A 13160-nucleotide genomic window follows, 5' to 3' on the forward strand; every position below is an offset into this window, starting at 1 on the left:
AACCAAAAAAAAATTGTTATAATTAAAAAAAAACCCTAAAACTTGACTTATAAATTTAAATCATCTATGCTAAAGACAGCTATTCAGCATCAGATAAGAAAATAAAAGAAAAATACATAGCATATAATGCTTTAGAAACTTGGTAACTGAAGTATTTATTTCTTTAAATCTAAGTTATTCAAGATATTTCCCAAGGCCACTTGAGGCTACGGCACAGCCTGCTTGAGCATCTCGGTAACCACCACACATTGCGAGTGTAGGCTGCAGAATCCAGCCCATTTCCTGCTACTGGCTTTGAATCCTGGACGGCCACCAGGTGTCATGCTAGCATTTTAATTGAAGCTGAATGTACTTAATTAAATCATCCTGAGCTGGTCCATTGTAACTGTACGAAATTTATATGAAATGGGTGTCTACTGGAATATTACCAAGTTAAGGGAAAAGGCTATGAATAAAACAGTTGACCGGTGTGCATTTCTCCTGTGCCCAGCACTAAATCCCCTTGCTTGACGTTGTTACCGTTTGCCACAGTAAACTTAAGCGTAAAGCATATATTTGTGATCATGTAGCCTATAATCAAACAAAAAACTTACAAGGCCCTGATTGTAAGTATGTATATTACACACACACACTCAACTTAAAACTTGAGTTTAAGCTAGCTTTTTGATCATCGTAGGAGTTTTAGTGTATATTAACAAGCTAATAGCCCCAGCTCACTAGTCTGTAGGCCACCTGAGTAAAGGAGGAGAACCAGGCATGACGCCACAGTTTCCGGACACGCTATGTCCTTGTGTGGGTGGATTTTGGAGGCAGCCCCAGAGCTGGCACACCTGTCCCGGACACCTCCTGGCAACCTTCCCAACAATGGACCACTCTGGATATCTTGGTCAAATTTCTAGGCCAAAAGCCTTGACTAATGCAGAGCCTCACTTCTCATATGAAAGTTTGTCTGCCTGTCTACCCTATTAAAATATAAACACCTCGAAAATTTTTTCCAAAAGGAGTTATGAGTGGCATTTCTGTACGGAAAACTAGACCTCATGTGGGCATTTTGCTGATGCCCTGGCCTCTTCTGCCAACAGGTGGTGCACTTTAAAAGTTTGTCCCATAGCTTCAGAGAAGATAATGAGAAAAGAAAATATTAAATAAATGCAGTGTCTCCTGTTTGTCAGGGAGGCATTGACAAGTGAGGCAGTGCATGCAAAGTACATGGCAAAGCAGCATACACATGTCATGCATTCACGTTTGAATAATTCTTAGACAAAACAATCCTGTTGAGGATGAGAGTAGATTAAAAGGCTTAAGGGAAAAAGTTACTGTGTGCTACACATTTAAATTTCAAAAGACAGGAAATAGTTTTAAAATATGTATATATCTGACATTTAAAAACCTGACATTAAAGGAAATTTGTACGAATTGCAAGACAGAGATTTGTGGGTTAGGTGAGGTTCTCATCTTCCCCATGAAGTAATGTAAATAGGCGAATGCAAATAGACTTGAAGAAAATAAGAATAATTTTTTTTGCCCACATAGAAATGTAAATGCTAAAGGTCATCTTAGGAGGGAAGAACACATTTTTTACCTTATTTCAGCACCCAGTAGCATAAAGTTTTTAAAATTCATAATCACTACTGTTATAATTACATAGCTAGTTCTAGTAGATAAAAACAGGTAATTACCGAACCTGAGTTTTGGTAGTACCATTCGCAATTTTATGCCTGAAAAATCCTATTCACCTCCCTAATTATATCTCTTTATCCAGCCTTCCTGGTCTTACAAAATTAGATTGGAATATGATTCCTTTTTTAAACAGTAAACCTTGTCTAGTGGAAACATACACCAAATGCTAATGAAATTATTAATCTGCTTAATTTGTGATTTCTTTTTAGTAGAGAAAGGAGCATGTAGATATTTGAAAATTAAAGTTACCCTTTGGGCTTAATTGATAAGTGTAAAGATTTTATATGTGATGCAAAATGGAGTAAATTAAAATTGCAACATAGTTATTCCCAGAGATACAGTACTGTACAGCTTGTGCAGGCTGCAGGCCTTATGTGCTTAACCATCCCAGCGCTTTTCACTGCTGCTGTTTGTTCATGGATTATAAAACCACACATGGCCTTTTTTGTTCCTACAGGTCTCTGCCTGGCTGTTCTTTCCCATATCTTCTGTGCCAGGTATTCCATGTTTGCAGCTAAACTTCTGACTCACATGATGGCAGCCAGCTTAGGTACACAGGTAGGAGATCTCTGGAATGTCCAACTTTGATGAGATGTTCATGTTTCTTCTTCTGTAGTCCTCGAAGTGAATGTATAAGTAAAGAGTAATCTCAAATTAGTTGAAATAAGCGTGTGTAGTTTTGTAGTGGAGGAGGATGTGGGAAGGAGGGTAGTAAAAGGAAATGATAGTATCAGACCTAGAAAATGTATTTGTGAACTTTCTACAGAGGTACCTTAATATGATTGCTTACAAGAAAATAGCTGCAGCATATCACAAAACATTGCATTGTCAACTTATATTTGCTAATGTGTATATGTAGTAAAATTAGCACCTTTTATTTAACCTGCTTGAATAAAATTTACTATTATAAATTATTCATATGGAGGACATTAAGGTGATATATACTTTAAAATATCTGGATAGTATATATTGCTTCATTTAATACTATAGAGTAAAATTTGGTAGAACATTCTCTTTTTGAAAAATTGTTCAGGTGTCTATGGCAAAAGAAATAGTGTGCAAAACATTGAGTCATTCATCAGCATGCAGTTTAAAGCACAGAAGGCAGATGGAAGGATTAAATAAGGTCTTTTCTGTTCATAAGGGACTCACAGTCTAGAAAGTAGATGTACATATAAATATCTGTAATTCAGTGTGATAAGTATAAACATAGACTATTTGCAAATTAGTCTATGAATATAGATGAGAACTTAAGTCGTTTTTCTGTGAAGGTCAAGGAAGTCTTCATAAAGGAGGTGTTATTTAAGTAGGTTCAGTTTGTTAATAAAGGGAAAGATGAGAATACATGTTTGTAAAAGCAAAAGGAAAAGGCATAATATCTTCTACTTTAAGGCTGTAGTTACAGATCTGGACAGTAAAAATACACTATATTATTCAGAGAACTGTGTACTCTTTTTTTAATAAAATAAAATTTCTTCCTTTCTGGGTGGGTGGGGCACTTCTGGAGTACAGAGAATGCTGGTGCTGGATTGGATCCTGGTTATATGCATGGGATCAATTTAGGTAGATTTATTGTGCTCTGCACTTACAACTGGCATATTGCATTTTATAATGCTAATGGCATTTTATTCAACTCCAACAGAACTAAAAAAAAAGTAATACTAGTGGAGGAGCTGAAATATAAAGTGGAAAATTATCTGGGACATTGGACTTCTGTTTCCTTTTTATTTTCCCCCCAACACATAAGTGAAAATGGCATGTGTAATTTTCATAACTCTATTTTGGGAAAATTAAGTGCTGGACTCTAAGCAGAGGATCCCAGATTGCTTTTTTAAAGTTACCCACGAACTATGGGTGGTAAGAGCTGTTACCAAAAGGGGGCTTACAATGAATTTGACAAGACGATATTGCCGTGGTAACTATCTTAGCTGTCTGTTCTTGTTCTTGCTTTTGCTTTTTGTATGTGAGATCTTAGAAAACCCGCCTTCCATAATTAGGGTTTACTTGGCTGTATTCACCACCTACTCTGGTGATTTTTTGGCAGCTGAATTTGTACAAGTCGTAATTATAGGACCATAGAATTATAGACGACTCTTCAGTGTCCTAACAGACAAATTTGCTCATGTCTAGGGATGTGAAAGAAAGACTCAGGATTTATAAGCTGGGACATTGCCTTCTGATTCACATTGTACTTTGAATTCATTTTGGAGAAAGTGGTTAGTCAAATTCAAATTTTTTAGTATATTGAAAAGGGATGAAGCAGTGTGGCATGAAAAGTCCTATAATTTATGACTTGTTACATGAAATACTTTAAAAATAATCTTCATAGATTTTTGTGGGGTTTTTTTGGCAAGAAGAATTGGGGTATTATTGATAAAAAAAGTACTGTTTCCTCAAAAACAGTGTACCTCTCTACTTTAATTTTTAAAATACCCACTAAGCACTGGCGGGTGTGGCTCAGTGGACTGAGTGCCACACTGCAAAGCAAAGGGTCGCTGGTTCGATTCCTAGTCAGGGCACATGCCTGGGCTGCGGGCCAGCTCCCCAGTGGGAAGGCAGACATGTGAGAGGCAACCACACTTTGATGTTTCTCTCCCTCCATTTCTCCCTCCGTTCCCCTCTCTCTGAAATAAATAAATAAATAAAATCTTTTTAAACCCCTCCCTGCGCCACTAAATTAAAAAGAAAAATCATCGCTTTTAAAACCGTTTAGCAAAGACTCTCTAAAATTCTTAAGCTCTCCCAAAAAAGAAATGAAGCTGAATGCAGGAACTTGGACCCACACTTTCAGAATTTTAAAATCATGTTTGTATCTTCAGTTACAGAATCTTACCAGCAGGGATATTCCAGTTCTAGCCAAGGATCCCTCATTTGTGATCCTCCATCATTGTTATGTTGACATCCTTACATTTTAAATTTCCTTTAGAGAGGTCTTCAAAAACTCAGGTTTGGCCTATGATATTTTTGGCTGAAGAGAGTGAAACTTCTCTAGCTGATCAAGAATATTTGAGTTGTGAATTCTCTGCAGACAGGTCTGCCAAGACCATTTGGTTTCACATCTTTACTGCTGACATAGGCCTAAGTTGAATGGCTTTTGTGGGCAAAAGAAGAATGGAAATGTGATAGTCTCTGACTTTCGAGGCAGTGACTTGGCCTCTGGGAGTCAGTGGTGAGGCTGTCAGAAGTCAGGCTGTTCTGGCTGCAGTTCTCTACTTCTAGAAATGTATATGTCATATATCTCCACAATAATTTATTATAACATTTATTTTATATATCCATAAATGGAGAAATAGAGATAAGAATCCAAAGATTGTCGTTGCTTTAAAAATAAAAAGTTCTTTAATCTGAAGTTTGTTATTATAGCATCTTTGAGAATTATTGACTATAAATTGCCAGCAGGTGGCAGTAGAAGATTTTTCTTTTTGCACAGGTCGGTCCAGACTCGTTAGCAAAGATGGAGTTCAGTGGAAAATGAGATGTTTTCACAGTACTTCTTTCACTGGCCACAGAGTAGTCTTCTGCAACATAGTAACTGTACACTTCTGACTTCCTGCCTTTCTCTTTTTATCTCCTTTGAACTAATGAATCTATAAAGCACATAAGAAAGCCTGTACATCATTGGCCTGGGATATCTCTCTTTATCATTTATAGTTAAATTCAGGGCATAACTTTATTTTCATTATATTCAGGCTGTTATAAACTTGAAGTGTGTTATAGAAAAGTAGGCTTATTGATTGTCACAGCTAGAAGTTTGAGATAAGCTCTGTATTTTCAGAATTGTTTATTTAAAAGGTATATAGTTTTCTTCAGTGCCAAGTTAATTTCTCACTTATCTAAAAGAAAATGGTTAAGTGGCAAGAAATTGTGAGACCACTTCAACTATAAAGTGAAGAACATCAAACAAATTTTCGTGGCATTGGGAGATGTTTCTTGGAAAAACATCTAATTATATCTTTGGAATTTTTATCTTAGAATCACATTGCCAACCCATGTGTGCCTGATAAGACTGGTAAACAACTAGGACAAAGGACAAGTTTGCAGTTCAGGGTACTCAATTCTGAGGGGTTCTTTCAGAAAAAGCAATTCTCAAATCTAAAAAAAGAACAGAAGTTTCCTCATAGAAAACATGATGATAAGATAGAATGGTATTTACTCTGATTAATAAATTTAACCAGGGTGGAATTTTTTTTTTCCTGTCTTTGGCTTAAGCACATTTTCTGAACTGAAGAGCAAATATGTGTAGAAAATGTATGTTAAGATGATTAAATTTAGCAGCCAGCCTATACATCATCTGTATATGATGTAGATGACAGTGAATATCTGAGAATTTGAAATATGTAAATATAAATTTTTGGTAACCATGGGCTGTGCAGGAGTTCTGCTGCATAGGCCTTCACTTTAAGAAGGGACAGGGAATTACCTTAAAATAAAGAGAGCTATTTTTGGGAATTTAACAAAAGTTGAGCTCTTGGTATCTTGTCCAGCTTCCTAATTTTGCAATATTTTGGTATATCATCTTGCAATGTCATTTTGTTTCCCAGGTAGGATCCTGCTCAGATACTCCTGCCAATAGATTCTGCTTTAATCTGCAGGTTGTGTCAGTCTAGCTGTGAATATCTAGCATTTTTGAGCCTCTTAGAATCATCGACAGCATGCGACTGAAGCCAGAAGCTATATGTAACCTCCCAAGTACTGGCTCTCTCTGGTGTCTCTGCCTGCAGCTTGTGCTGTCTTGTTGAGACTGCCAACTCATTGTGTGTAGGGTTGGAAAACATGTATCTATCTAATAAACGTTTTTATGGATTGAGGCAGCGTAAGGTCGAACTGTAAAGTGTCCATTAATTAGAACACTTGTCATTAGTGGGGAGCTTTGGTTAATCACTTTTTAAGCTGAGTATCCTCTACTATTTCTGCTTTTGTTACTTAAAGGGGAAAAAAATGTATTCTAGGTTGAAGGATCAAAATTGGATCTCACCTTGAAGACTGAGAATTTGAAGAGCCCAAATGGTCGTTTATTCAGTAGAACGCCTGTGAGGATGTTCCAGTGCAGGTGTGAATGGGTCAGGGCCCTGCTTGCTGGGAGAGTAGGTCGGCTCTGTTAGACTAGGCACCTCCCTGGTCATTGCTGCCACTGCTGTTGGTGCTGTTGTTACTATTACTACTAAACCCACACTATCGAACTATTTTCCTTGCTATAAAGATTACTTAAGAAATTACATTAATTAAACTTTAACTTTCATTTGAAGTATCATTGCCTTTGAAAATACTTATTTTACCTTTCCTTCTTGAAGGGAAGTCCCCCGCCACTCTCAGGTAACCAAGAAAAGGAAAGGTCCTTCGGCAAGTGAACTGATGTGCAATTCAGAGAGCAGAGGGGGCTTTATACTGGTCTTACAGAACTTCACAGTGTTCAGAACTTCTCAGTATTGTTTTGGACATAAAACAAACCACTAGAAAGTATTACGAGCCTCCCCCACCCCCAATTCTTTCTTTCTCATAAAGAACTGTAAGTGCCCCACATTAATGGTATTAAGTATATAAGGCTTTTACTTTGATTTTTTGTACCAAAAAATCTGAGGTACGTAATTGTGTCTTTTCTCCATGTAAAGATTAATTTTGCGAAAATGAATAAAGAGCCTTCCGCACACATATGAATATGCATTTAAGTTGAGTTTATTCAACCGTTTGACTCTAACTTAGGTGTGCTCGTCGATGTAGCCAAAGTATTATCACATTCATCACTATGGATGCCCATTCTGTCATCCAGTAATGCAATTAAAACAAAAAATTGAGCAAACCCTACTTCTCCCACATGAGGATCGTCACTCATCCAGGATCTCAGCCACTTTCACCTCATGAGCCACATGCACAATTCTGAGATTGTGCAATGGGAAATACCAAGCAAGATAAGCACCCATGAAGTATGTAAATGACAGTCTGAAACAGCAGCCTCATGATAAGAACCAGGTGTTCTTCAACCAGATGATGGCCTCTATTTCTTTTGTATACCATGTGATACTGCCTAAGCTGTGGATGGGGGCCTCAGCTTGAAAAGGCTCCATGGAATCTGAGCTGATTGCTGAAGAATGTGTAAGATTTGAAAACTTAGAATTTGACACATTCGGGCAGGGAAGAGTACAAGCATAAAAGCATGGACAGCACAGTGAACCTGGGGAGTTCCACTTGGGTAAGGCCCGCACATGTGCAGAGAGAAGTAGGGAAGCCAGCTCCTGGTGAGGCAGTTGCATATTGTCTGATTGGCTGAGAACCTTGGGGAGTCACTGATGGAGTAAGCCCAAAAAGGGACAATATGAAAGGAGTGTTTTTAAGGCTTAATCTGGCAGTTAGGGGTTAAATGAAAATGGATTAAAGTAGATGAGAGGCCAGAATTAGAGCAGTTTAGAGCGGCAGGCAAGGCAGCTTCTGTCATCACTTGGTTATCGTGGGTTGTTCACTTGGACAATGGTTGTGGCAATGAGAATTCAAAGGAAGGAATGAGAACTAATAAACCTGTTTTGCTTTATAAACCTTTTGCAGTTTCACTTCTTTCTTTCAAGGAATAAAAAGGCCACAATGCAAATGTTATTTAATAAACATTAATATAATAGTTACTAAACCTTCTAAGGTAATAATCCTATTTTACGGATGAGGAAATCAAGGCACAAAGAGTTTAAGTTACTTGCCCTGGGTCACGGAGTGGTAAGTGACGAAACCGGTTTTGAACCTAAGCAGCCAAGCTCTGGTCCTTGTCTTTAACCACAATGCTAGACTGCCTCATGAATCAGGAATTAATGAGATTTACTCTGTCACTAAGGAGGCAGACGATTTTAAGGTGACTGTGAAACCTGTGGTTTCATTTGACTTAGAAAAGGCTGAAAGTTTTCATAGATGGAGAGGGAGACGTGCAGTTTTGGGCATCTGGGGTTTAAGTTTTCTATAGCACATTTAAAGTAGTGACTTAGATGTTAGTTACATAAACATAAAGGCCCTGACACAGTAAAATAGGCTCTTTGAAACAAGTTGTGTGGAGAACCTGTGATATGAAATACTCGCAGCTAACGTCACCAGGCGCTTGCTTTATGGCACTGAGCTAAGTGATTTATACACATTGCTTTATTTACTCCTTACAGCAACTCCATGAGGTGGGTACTGTTATCTTTCCTATTATACAGATAGGAAAAAGCGGGGCCGTGAGACATTCACTTACTGGCCCAAATCTTGATAGAATATTGCAGCCAGAAGAAGGATTTGAATCCAAAACCTACATGTTTAAAACATTGCCATGTGGAATGAGAAGGATTGGTAGAAGCGAATAATTAAAGCATAAAGTTTCTGAGGCCGAGGAAGAAAAAGGATTTCAAATGGAAGGATTTAGCGTCAATGAGAGATTAGTCCTCCCATTTGGCAAGAACAAGGTCACTGGAAACCTTGGAAAGAGAGGATGAAAATTAGGCATGAAAGATTCAGGAGGAAATGGGAGGAAATAGCCGAGGCTGTTTCAGACCACAACTGAGAAAACTTTGGCAGTGGAAGACGGGGCCAGCAGGGGTACAGGAAGGAGGAAAACTGCTGGGTCTCTGATCATAAAAAGCTTGCTTGAAGGGAAGCTGAAACCTGGAGATACCAGTACCACCAGCCAAAGGGGCAGGTGGTCTCATCTTCCACTGAAAGGGTTTAGGAATTAGTAAATTTCTCTTTGGTCCGCACTCTTATTTATATGCTTTGATAGCTTTGAAATTGTTCATGCCCAAGGCAAGCGGCATGCTGCTAGTGTGTCTGAGTCAATCATGTGATAGGGAAGAGAATTCTGAGCTTCCCCCGCATTCTTAAATTCAAATTTCTTTGATGACCATACATTTTTTGGTGGTGGTATTATTATTACTGAATTTCATATGAACTTGCAACCAATCATGAAGTAAATTTGTAACTAGTGATTATCAAATAATTGTATACTCCCTTCTACATCCAAAAATGTTATGATTGTCAAAAGTATTTGTTTAAGGCAAGGTGTTCAAAATGGAGTGAGACTTGAATACTGATTCAAATATGGAATTGCAGAAGAAATAATGAATTTTATTTTTGCTTCCTGAAGTATACATTTTCTTTATGTATCAAACTTTTTATTCTTAAAATCTTTTAATAATAAAATCCAGCTCCTTTTTTAAAAAACAAGCTTTCAAAGTTGAGCTCAACGTAGACTGTTCTCACTAAATTGAAAGTAAGTGAACACTGAAGATACGAAAATAGTATCATGGTCACACTACTGGGAAATTCAGACTTTCCCAAGTGCTGAAGTAGCAGAGCAACAGAAAGAGTGAGTAATATTCTGAATGAGGCTACAGTGACATTATCATGTTTGCAACATGGCTTTGTTACCAGGAACATTTGTGAGGCAAATCCAGACTTTACCAGAAAATACCAGTTTGGAATCTTTTATTACAGCCTCAGAAACAAAAAACATCCTTGACTTTTTAAAGACTTCTTTTGATGTCCCTAAGTAGGGAAAATCAGCATGTGAAAAAAATTGTTTTTATGAATGTTTAATGATAGCTCTGAAGAACTTCACGCAAGAAATGTAGACTGTAGGGAAAGAGCCCCAGCTTTTGAAATTAGAGGGACAAATGGGATGATATCCCTGAGCTCCCTGGGAAGAAATCATTGGAAAAAATAATAAGAATGGCTGCCTGCAATGTTGTTGAGAGCATAATGGGTCATGTACAAAAAGCTGAAAACACAGGCCGGGGGGCGAGCGCAAGGGTGATTCCTGCCGCCCTGAGACAGTGCAGTTCTGCTCTGAGGCAGACGCTTCCTGACGTTTCCCGGAGAGCCTGAGTTTCAGTTCTTGAGGTTTTCTTAAATCAGCTGCAGGGGAGGTGACAGTGTTTTCAGCCACACCCTAGTAAAATAATTGGCTGATATGCCTGGTACCGTACCTCTTCATACCTCTCTCACTTTTAAAGACCAGAAGGCTTTTCTGCGGTCTGCATTGTCTGTAGACACCATATTAATTTTTCTTTGTTTATATTTTTCAAAGGAGGATCCCCCCGCCCCCAGTCCTGAGTATTTTCTAAGTTTGTATCTTTAGTGCTTTTGTTGAATTGTTAGAACTTAATAACTGGAAATATGCATATATATGTAAATTTATACCTATTTACATATCTATTTATATACATATCTATATATATTTGTATACACAGGATGGGGCAAAAGTAAGCTTACGGTTGTGAGTACACAAGACAGTTTATTGTTTTATTTATTATTGTATTTTCCATATGAACAATTATAAATCTACTTTTGCCCCACTTTGTATATATCTGTTTTTTTAATTTTAATATTTATTTGTTGATTCTAGAGAGAGAGGAAGGGAAAGAGAGTGAGAAACATCAGTTTGTTGTTCCTCTTATTTGTGCATCCATTGGTTGATTCTTGTATGTGCCCTGGCGAGGTATCAAACCCACACCCTGGGCATACTGGGATGGCACTCTAACCAACAATGCTATGCAGCCGGGCCCCATACCTAATTTTTAAAAAGCTGCATGTGTATATGTACATATACATGTATGTATGTGTGTATATGGTATAAGCTTGTGCATGTGTATACATTTGAAATTTGAAATACGTATATTCACATATTTTAAAGACACAGAGACATTTAATGAAATAGCCAATACTGCTAGAGACTAACCATAAGTACCTGATGTGCATAAATTCCATGTGATCCTTACAACACTCTGTGAGAAATCAGTCACTATCATTATTGCCTCTGTATTGCACGTGAGAAATCTGAGACCTCAAAAGTCTACATTACTTGTCTACATTTAAGTAGCCCGTTGACCCCAAAGCCCTCAACTCCCTTTCCACTCTTCTGTGAACCCCTCACACTGCTCAATGGTGACTTCTCCCTCCACTTCCATGGAACATACAGCATGGTCTCTTACAGACAGTTTTTTGAAAACAACTTTGTTGTGATGTAATTCACTCAACCTACACTTCACCCATTTAAAGCGTACAACTCAGTAGCTTTTAGTAAACACACACACAGAGTTGTGTACTCATCACAACAATCAATTTTATGTATATATTTTTTTCTAGTTTTATTGAGCTATGGTCAATATTTTTACTACTGTACAAATCATGGTTAGAAGACCTCTCTTCTGTCTATTTTTTAGTTCCCTGTCATTTTGCTTTCTTCTGTGAACTTTTTCAATGAGTGGCTCTTACAAAGTTGGATTTTATGTTTCCCCCCATATACATCTGTAAGTCCCCAAAAGCTGTGTTTTTGAGTTTTAAATGCTTGCTCTACCAACATAGTGTCTTACATTTAGTTGCCTATCTGCCTAGATAAGCTTTAAGTTTCTGAACAAGGAGACTATTTTTTTGTATCATGTTCTATGCCAAAGGTATGTGAGGGCCAAAATAACAGCAGTTATAAAAGTGAAGCAGCTTTTCTTATAGACTTGTTAGTTGTGTGCAGCCTAGAACCCCTTTCTGGCAGGGCCCCATTTGGATCCTATCTCCCAGGAACATATACTCCGTGTTCTGCCAGCGGTGGGGAGGAACTTGGTTTCAGGCTCTATATTTTGGTGATAAGACTGAATGTTATTGCCAAATTGAAACATTTGCATGTCACATATCAACAACCAAGTACATTCTGTGGCCAATTTTTATCTGCAGAAGATGGCATGTGCCAGTGATTTCACAGGATTTGGCGTGGAAACTGGGCGATTCCTTAACAAACCCAGACCTCACCTCCAAGATCCACCCTAACCCACTTTATGCCTTTGCCCCTTCTGGACCACAGAAATCAAAGGTAAATGAAAGTCAACCTCTGAGTTCATAGTCTCACTTTGGCATATTTTAAAACTTTTTAATATGGATTTCCTTTTAAAATATGCATTGAGTTATCTGTATTTGGGAATTCAGTGCATTTTAGCTCACTATGCCCTGGTAGGTCCCCTCCCATCAATCTTTACAGTTACTGTGCTTATCTTAGCCGTCTGCCTTCTGTAGTAGCCTCCAACCCGTCCCTCTGGTTTGACTCTTGCCCCTTTCTTTTTAATCTGTTACTTTTTCAAGCAACCAGAGCAGACCTTTTACAGACTAAATCAACTGGAGTCATTCTTTCACCTAAAATCCTTCAGTGACTTTCTTTGGCACATAGGGAAGAACTTCTGACCTCCCTCCAGCTTATCCCTGAGGATCATCTCTGCCTACTCTGACCTCGCCTCCTACCATCTCCGCCTGTTCACCCGGTCACAGAGGATACTTTTCAGTTCCTTAAAGCTGCCTAAGCCTGGAAAGTTCTGTACTAATGTTTTTGCTCCTTTATGTATTCATTCATCCTTCGTTCACACTCTGCTCACATATTATCACCTCAGAAGAGCCTCCTGAGTAGCCCCCCAGCCCTACAGTACCACACCACTGTTATACAAGGAGGGATCCCCCCAAAACACAGAATTATCCTGTGGCGGGCAGGCGCC

General features: G+C 38.2%; 1 protein-coding gene across 1 annotated transcript in view; it reads left to right on the plus strand.

The window, feature by feature from the left end:
• The window catches only part of ADGRV1 (adhesion G protein-coupled receptor V1), a 507230-nt gene that overhangs the window by 257719 nt on the left and 236351 nt on the right, over positions 1-13160 (plus strand). Inside the window, exon 83 of the mRNA XM_054578596.1 lies at positions 2138-2238. Coding sequence (XP_054434571.1) covers positions 2138-2238 — 101 coding nt within the window. The remainder of the gene's footprint in view (positions 1-2137; positions 2239-13160) is intronic.

Source organism: Pteronotus mesoamericanus, unplaced genomic scaffold, assembly GCF_021234165.1.
Source record: "Pteronotus mesoamericanus isolate MK-2021 breed Mesoamerican mustached bat unplaced genomic scaffold, CSHL_Meso_final contig_50, whole genome shotgun sequence".
Taxonomy (NCBI): domain Eukaryota; kingdom Metazoa; phylum Chordata; class Mammalia; order Chiroptera; family Mormoopidae; genus Pteronotus; species Pteronotus mesoamericanus.